The 9,171-nt window shown below is 42.5% G+C and overlaps 1 protein-coding gene across 1 annotated transcript in view; it reads right to left on the reverse strand.

The window, feature by feature from the left end:
- Positions 1 to 6,492, reverse strand: part of ALDH1A3 (aldehyde dehydrogenase 1 family member A3) — a 63,070-nt gene extending 56,578 nt beyond the window's left edge. Inside the window, exon 1 of the mRNA XM_068275096.1 lies at positions 6,322 to 6,492. Within this exon, the coding sequence (XP_068131197.1) occupies positions 6,322 to 6,420 (99 nt within the window). The 5' untranslated portion in view covers positions 6,421 to 6,492. The remainder of the gene's footprint in view (positions 1 to 6,321) is intronic.
- Between the last annotated feature and the right edge of the window lie 2,679 nt (positions 6,493 to 9,171).

Here is a 9,171-nt window from a genome sequence, read left to right on the forward strand (position 1 = left end):
GCCAACACAAGGAATACTCAGACAACCTCCATCACTGGCCAATGCAAGGGATGCTCAGACACCCAGCATAACTGATCAATACAAGGGATGCTCAGACACCCTGCATCATTGGCCAACACAAGGGATGCTCAGACACCCTGCATCACTGGCCAATGCAAGGGATGCTCAGACACCCTGCATCACTGGCCAATACAAGGGATGCTCAGACACTCTGCATCACTGGCCAATACAAGGGATGCTCAGACACCCTGCACCACTGGCCAACACAAGAGATGCTCAGACACTCTGCATCACTGGCCAATACAAGGGATGCTCAGACACCCTGCATCACTGGCCAATACAAGGGATGCTCAGATATCCTGCACCACTGGCCAATACAAGGGATGCTCAGACACACTGCATCACTGGCCAATACAAGGGATGCTCAGACACCCTGCATCACTGGCCAATACAAGGGATGCTCAGACATCCCGCATCACTGGCCAATACAAGGGATGCTCAGACACTCTGCATCACTGGCCAACACAAGGGATGCTCAATCAGCACATTCATTTCAGATTTGTCTATATGGCAGTGGGCCACACATGGACTAACACTAGACACACCATCTATAAATGCCTATACTTTGTTATCAAAATACTAAACATTAAGAATCAATTAATCCACCAAACAGCACTTCGAGATTATGATCTCAAAATCTATGGGATACGTAACCTACGGATTGTCCCTTGTAGCAATTTTGTCCCAGGTTTAATTACCCCCAAGAACACTTGTATATTCTCCTGTGTTTGCATAGATTTCTTCAAAATTTGTTCGAGAAGCATTAGTTTGTTGCAGATCAGCAAGATGTAGTAAGATGTAGTATAAATACTATTATGCTGTTATACAGAGCTGACACATTTTTCTCATAGTTAAATCCAGAGAGCTTTAAACAATTAATAGTAATAATAATTGCATGGCAATTTTCTTCTTTTGGACTCAAAGCTCCTCGGCCACTAAGGGCGCGCTCAGTGGCCACCCTGCAGTGTTGGGAGTCTTGTCCAAGGATCCCATGCTGAATAGATACTGGGTTACTGAATAGGAAGAGCTGAGACCCTGATCTCAGAGGTGGTGGCCTTAACCAGTACACCTGTACTGTTCCTTAACAGTGTAATACTCCTGCCAAAGTGTTTTCCGTGTGTGTGGGGGGGGGGGGGGGAGGGGGGGTAGATGTGCTTTGGGGTTGTGGTAAGAAACCACTTAGTTACCAAGCTGTCATCCTAATTCAATGATTTTTCTGCACTGCGTGAAATGTATCAGCACAATCAGGGCCAGATTTACCATAAGGCATTGTAGGTACGTGCCTACAGGCTCCTTATGTAGGAGAGGCAGCGTTCCCCCCAAGTGTCCCCCTACCCATTGGGGAGGGCTACTTAATACTGAGGTGGGGGGCACATCTAGCTCCCTATACTTGTGGTGGGGACACATCTACTGCCTAGATTATTGGGGTTACCTAATAGGGGAGGAGGGATGCCTACCTAATATGGGGGTGTGGCCTGAGGTGAGGGGCGGAGTTTAGGGATCCAGATCTGTAAATCCGGCGCTGAGCACAATATATAAATAAACACAGTCTTTGATCACAGCAGTAGAAAACCTCATGCCCATCATCCAACCTGCAGCTCGATCCAGTGTGTATTTTTCACTCCCTCCAATTGCACTTCACTCCCACAGCCAACCATCCATTTAACTTATCACTCAATTTTGGGAGAGTGAAGAGATTTCCTGCACACTTTATAAGAGTGAAATCTGCCTGCTATTAATTATTTCATTATTTGTCTCGTACTGGAAATTGGATATACTGACATTCCGCACACATTGGCCACAATTCACAGAGCTTTATCAAACACTTTACCAAACGTTTGATAATTTACCTCATGGGTAAAATCTAATTTTGAATTCACTAATGTGTTATAGATTTATCTAATGTTTTATCGATAAAACGTCCAGTAGATCTATAACATGTTAGTGAATTCAAAATGAGATTTTACCCATGAGGTAAATTATCAAACGTTCGGTAAAGTGTTTGATAAAGCTTAGTGAATTGAGGCCATTGTATATGGAATCACAATTTGGCCAAGGAGGTAATAATGTCCATTTACTTGCCACTCATCCATGTAAGAAAATTACAATCTTCCACATGTATGATGATGATGATGATGATGATGATATGTACCTTCACCCATCTATACTGAAAATCACTTCAGCCTGGGCCCATATGAAATTCGCTTTTTCTCCTGATTTTTCTTCTATGAGATAATTTTCATATTTTCTTTACAATAATTTTAAAGCATTTTACAATTGAAAGAGTACCTAAAAGTTAGTGTGAAAGTACTATCATTTTTTTTGAGTATTTTCTTGCTTGCTGGTGGTTTAAAGGGCATTTAATGTCAAAGTATGAAAATATCACCTAGGAGAAAACTCAGGAAAAAAAGTGAATTGCATAGGGCCTGTGTCTGCTGACATTCCCGACCTAAGTTCTCTTTCTCTAGAACACGCATTCTACCTGTCTGCACAGGTAAACACACAATACAATCACACCCCTCTAAACATGCTACCAAGGTCACCATCTGGGGTGCAGGTAGTCAGTTAGTATTCTAGTACTGAACCTTATGAAAAAAGACCAACATTTTACTTTTCAGTGGGGTAGAAAAGTAACTTTGAAATGTACCATGTGCGAGACTCAATTTTGAAGTAATAATGGTCCTACTTGCATTTGATGCATTGAGTGTTTAGTGCAGTGTTTCTCAAACCCGTCCTTGTGACTCCCCAATGGTGCATGTTTTGCAGGTAACCTCACCTATGCACAGGCGGGGTAATAAATATCTTAGCTAGGTGGATTCCATGTAGCTGAGACACTAATTAACCCACCTGTGCATAGGGTAGGCTGCCTGCAAAACATGCACCGTTGGGGAGTCACGAAGACAAGTTTGAGAAACACCGGTTAAGGGTACACACTTTTTTAATGACCACATAGTCAAACCCCCAGATCCCCCCTACATAACATTTTATTTTTTACAAATAATAAGAACTTTAGGACTTGTTGAAGAGAATATACTGTATATCTAACGGATATATTCAAACAAAAATCATTCAGTGAAGGTTTAATAACAAGGCAATAGTACAAGCCTAGCTAGTTAAAAAAATAAATACTTTATTATAAAAGCGAAAAACATGCAAAAGCACAGACAAATGGTGGAATAATAGTAGCTAAATGCACCCTCTTTAGTGCAAAAAGACATACCGTCATACAACAAAACTATCAAACAATGTTAATGGCGGAAATTCCCATTGTAATACGTCCTAATGAATGAAAGCCTGGAAAGTTGGAAAAATCATCCACTTCCTTACTATTGGGTTATAACAGTACAAATACAAATAGGTGCAGTATACATATGACTTTCTAAGGATTATTCCTTTATCCTCAACAGGTTTTGTGAAATAAAATTCCCTTCCTCAAGAGACAGCCTCTTAAAATGATCTTATTTTGTCAGGATTGATAGAAGGCTATCTACAGATGAGTATACTGAAAAAATAGACTGTGTAGGCATTCCATAGAGAAAGGTTTATAGTCAAATGTGCTTCAAGCAGGTGAAAGGTAGGTATTGATTCTGTTTGAATTTCTCTGTTAGATATATATTTCTCCTAAAAAGTCTAGAAGGCCCTTATTTACGTATTGGATAAAATTGTGTGAGACCCACAAATTTGTATACCCCTGTATCCTGATAAGCACCTATACTGGGTAATACTCAGCGGTCTTCTTGTGTGGGTGATACATGGATGATAACATATTACAATATTTCTCTGTTGGTACTCACATACAAGAAACTACCTTCATAAATTCAGAGTGCAAGCGTTTTAAAATACTTAAATCATTTAGGGCCCATTCACACTTTTTAAAAACCGCTAGCCCATGTAATCCTATGGTGGTGTTCTCACTGCCACCATTGCAGTCATTTTGCAGTTAGCGTTAACTGCAAACGTGTTACATGCAGCGTTTTGGCGGAGATTCTGGAGCGATCGCGATTAGCATGTATAGAACCACTAATCGCGATCACTCCCAAAATGCTACTTCGTCCAGTGATTTTTTTTCACAGCTAACGCGGAAAAATAACTCCCACCAAACACTAGCGGTAATCGCCAGCGTTTTGCGATTTTAGGTGTTAACGGGGCCTTAAACTATCTTCATAGCTGGCTACTCATGGAGGAATTGGATGGCTTTGGAATGATAAATCAGATCTTTATATAATCCACCATTTCCCCTTTTATGCAAATCCACTTTTCCGCTGCTATTCCCCTATTGCTGCTGCTGTGACTGTGAGGTGCAGTGCCAGTTTCAGCTCACTGCAGAGTTGGAATGCAAGCCTGGCTGAGAGTGGGCCTGTCATGAGTCATTTCTACTATGAGGAAAGTTGGGGTTTCCTGCAAGTAATCCGTGCTGTCAGGTTAGTCATGTCACTGCTGCACACTTGCATACACTGTGTTTCATGAATGTGTTTTCATAATGTGCCACAGGTTTCTGTATGCAATTGTGCTGGCAACAACGGGACAGACAGTGCATTCAGTGCAGCTCACTGCTATTGAGCACATTATATGCAATGTGAATAGTATATTTTTGAATTGTACTCAAAAGCGATTTTGTTGTGTGTCTCCATACAGCATCATTCAGGGCTATTTCCCACTGAGTGCGTTTTACAATCAGATTGCGATTACAATCAGATTGCAAAATGCTAGGTACACTTTAAATGGATGGAAACCGCACGTAAATGTGTCCATTAATGCGCTGTGTGTTGTAATGTGTTTTTTTCTGATCGCAATTATCCTGCCTGCTGCATCTTACGTGCGATTGACCTCCCATACAAAGTATAGGAGGGCAAGAAAATTGCACAGCAACTGTGCTGCTATGTGGTTTTTCCACGATTCGGCAATTCAGAATATTTTCCCGCCTCTTTGTTTTCTCATGTAAATCACAGACGCATTGCACCTGTAAACCCATCTGATAGCAGCGCAATCACTGCAGTGGAAAATCGGAGAAACATGACTGAATCTCCCGGGTGATATTTCACATCTCATCAATAGCCACCAGCAAGAAAGAAAATGCTCAGAATAATTTTGACAGGAATTTTCACCTGCATTTTGGTACTTTTTCATTTGCAGAGTGCTGAAACGTTATTTTAAACAGAAGATGAAAATGATCTCCAAGGAGAAAAAGTGAATTGAATGGGGCTCTATGTGTACTGTGTGACTGGCAGCTTGTGTTCTGTAGAAAGTTGTGTTACTATCATCATCATCTTATGTATTCAGCATAGTGATGACCACAAATAACTGTGTGAGAAAAATGTAATTTACTGCCAAAGACAAGTCATTCTCTTCTGATGTTTGCTAATACAGTCATAATCTACATTGTACATTATAGTGCAAAAGAATTCCACCTGCTGTAAGGATGTAACTGCAGCTCTCTGTATACAGTATTTATAAAGGGGAATATGTGATCAAGACTGAAATACATAGGTTAAAACATATATAAAGCACATTTTTAAACATCTATTCATTTTATAGATCTAAATGAAAAGTAATGTGTCCAGTAATGATATACTATATGTCCATAGATGCACTTGGTGATCTTGGCAATCTGTGATAAGAGCATGATGTTGTGATATTCATGATTTCACGTGTGAATATTTGCCTTAAAAAAAAACCTAAAGCGAGAGGGATATGGAGGCTGCTATATTTATTTCCTTTTAATCAATGCAAATTGCCTGGCTGTCCTGGTGATCCTCTGCCTTTTAGCCATAGACCCCTGAACAAGCATGCAGATCAGGTGTTTCTGACTGAAGTCTGACTGGATTAGATGCATGCTTGTTTCAGGTGTGTGATTCAGATACTATTGCAGCCAAAGAGAGCAGCAGGATAGCCAGGCAACTAGTACTGTTTAAAAGGAAATAAAAATGGAAGCCTCACTTTAGGATTTAATCTGCCATATTTAAAAATGTATGAAAAACCGAATAAATTATCCTGATGTATAACAAGCAGTGTAACCTGTGCTGTATACATGTATCCCAGGTACAATGTACTCTGTGAGTTGTAATGCTCGTACTGTCTACATAGATTAATATACTCTAACATGACAGTATATATCTATAACACACACAAGTAGATAGATACGTTTATAATGTATATACTATTAGCAGAACATAAAAGCACATTACTTTGTGACATTCTGTTGAGAAGTAGCTGTTATGACAAATTCAGGCATGAAGAGATAATGTAGAATTAGGATGCTACCTGGGTGTGCTGGATTTCCAGATTAGTAACTGGCTTTGGTAGTGCAGGCATCTTCTTGTCTGGCAGTCCATTCTCTATGGTCCCATTGGTGGATGTCATATTACAGCAGTGTAGGGAAAAGTCAGGACCAGAGGAATCTCAGTGAAGTGATATGTGCAGGAATTCCTGGGTATCCCTTTCTGGACAGATAGGGGAGCTCCTCTCCCTTTAATAACTCAAGTTCACAGCCATCCTGTCTTGGAGGAGGACAATTCTTCTGATTGGCCGAAGAAGAAAAAGCCTTACACGCCCCTTCTTCTCTTTACAACTTCCCAATGTGATAGCAATGCAGAGTGTAGAGTGAGTTACTTATGGAGAGATGCTCTTCTCAGTGATGTCATTTACTGGATGCATTCATTCATTTTTCTGTTTGCAAGCAGCTCAGTGTGCTTCCTTTACAGGCAGTGACAGGAGGGATGTCTGTTTTCAGATGTTGTTATAAGAAGGTGATGGCTTTGTTTCCTCTATATAAAAAGGTGAGGGGTCTGTGTCGCTTATACTTCATTAGCCTAGGGAATGGATTCAGTGTCCCTGTCACGTCATACACACAAGTGTAAAATCTCTGTGCTGATTGCTATGTAATAGGATGTTTCTGGATGCAAGGTGGTCAGTGTGTCTGTTTTACAATAAGTTATGTTTGTGATGAGGGGTCTGTGTGTTCTTTGTAAAAAGATAAATGGCCTGTGTCCCTACGTTAGACGGTGAGAGCTGTTCCTCCCTAAGTTAGAAGGTTAAGTACATATATAAGAAAGTGAGAGTTTTGTTTTTCCTGTTACAAGGCGAAAGTTAAGTTTTGTGTCATTATATGAGAACGTAAGTGGACCGTTTCCCCTGCATATGAAGATGGGGAGTCTGAGTGCCTTGTATAGGGAGACTGAGTGGCCTGTGTAAGAAGATGAGTGGCCTTTGTACGAAAATGAGGGGTGTGTGTAAGAACATGAGTGGTCTGGAAGCCCTGTATAGGTAAAAAGTGGTCTGAGTGCCCCTGTATAGGGCGATGAGGGGGTCTGAGTGCCCTGTATAGGAAGATGAGGGGTCTAACCACCCTGTATAGGAAGATGAGGAATCTAAGTGCCCCTGTATAGGGCAATGAGGGGATTTGAGTGCTCTGTATAGGAAGATAAGGCATCTGAGTGCTCTGTATAGGAAGGTGAGGGGTCTGAGGGCCCCTGTATGGGAAGATAAGGGGTCTGAGTGCTCTGTATTGGAAGATGAGGGGTCTGAGGGCCCCTGTATAGAAAGATGAGGGATCTGAACACCCTGTATAGGAAGATATGGGACATGAGTGCCCTGTATAGGAAGATGAGGGGTCTGAGGGCTCCTGTATAGGAAAATAAGGGGTCTGAGGTCCCCTCCTGTATAGGAAAATAAGGGGTCTGAGTGCCCATTTGTAGGAAGATAAGGGGTCTGAGTGCCCCTGTATAGGAATATGAGGGCCCTGTATAGGAAGATGAAGGATCTGAGTGCTCCTGTATAGGAAGATGAGGGGTCTGAGTGCCTCTCAGTGGCGTAGCTAAGGAGCTGTGGGCCCCGATGCGAGTTTTACAATGGGGCCCCCCAGGCACTCTATACATAACAATTGATACGGCGCACCAAAACCTGGCAATGGCAACTACAGTGTCAGAGGAGCAAGAAGGGGATGGGGAAGAGCTTGTTAATGTTTACCACTACTCAATGTATATATAGAAGTGATTATTATGAGCACAGGACCAATAGAGAACTAATACTGTAGTTGAGGGAGGGCCCTTCGGGGCCCCTCTGGCCCAAGGGCCCGATGCGGTCGCTACCGCTGCACCCCCTATTGCTACGCCCCTGGTGCCTCTGTATAGGAAGATAAGGGGACTGAGCTCACTGTATAGGAAGATGAGGGGTCTGAGCACCCTGTGTAGGAAGATAAGGGGTCTGAGTGCCCTGTATAGGAAGATGAGGGGCCTTAGTGTCCCTGTATAGGAAGATGAGGGGTCTGAGGGCCCCTGTATAGAGACATGAGGGGTGTGAGGGCCCCTGTATAGAGAGATGAGGGGTCTGAGGGCCCCTGTATAGGAAGACTGAGAGGTCTGGGTGCCTCTGTATAGAACGATGAGTGGTCTGGCCCCATATAAGATTAGGGGTCTGAGTCTGTGTACTGTGTGAGGAAATTTAGGGTCTTAGTGTTCTGCATAAGAAGGTGACTAGTCCGAGTGTGTTGTATTAGGAGGTATCTGTACCTCCCTTATACAGAAGTGAGCTGTCTGTGTCCTCTGTATGGGAAGGTGTGGATCTGTCTCCCCCTCTATAAGAAGGTGGGGTGCCTGTGTCCTCCAGTATAGGAAACTGAGCTGTCTGTGTCCTCACAGACAGGAAAGCTGATAATGAAATATTGGTGAAATTCCTGATATTCCACTATAGTCAGTGACTAAAATCCGCTGATATCCGCGAGATGCTACCGCTACTGCCCCTGATGTCAGCCACAATTTATTGGCCTCTAGTGCCCTAAAGCTGCTACTGCCCACGATGTCCAGCACCCCAATTACTTTGTCAGTGCAAGCTGTTGCCAAGCACTGGCAACAGCCACAATTTTGTGCTTGCTTTCTGAATTCATCAACTCTGGCTCCAAAATTACCTGGTAGGCAACAGCATAGACTCAATTGTGGTCACAGCATTGTGGTCTATAAGGCAACCATTTTGGGCCACTAACGCCCGAATTACGTGCTACAGGGTATCTATAACCGCCTTATACAAGTGAGCTGTGTCCTCTGTATGGGAGGGTGTGGATCTTCCCCTCTCCTCTCTATAGGTAAGGTATCAGAACCCTCTATATAGGAAGTTGAT

The sequence above is a fragment of the Hyperolius riggenbachi genome, chromosome 3, assembly GCF_040937935.1.
Source record: "Hyperolius riggenbachi isolate aHypRig1 chromosome 3, aHypRig1.pri, whole genome shotgun sequence".
Taxonomy (NCBI): domain Eukaryota; kingdom Metazoa; phylum Chordata; class Amphibia; order Anura; family Hyperoliidae; genus Hyperolius; species Hyperolius riggenbachi.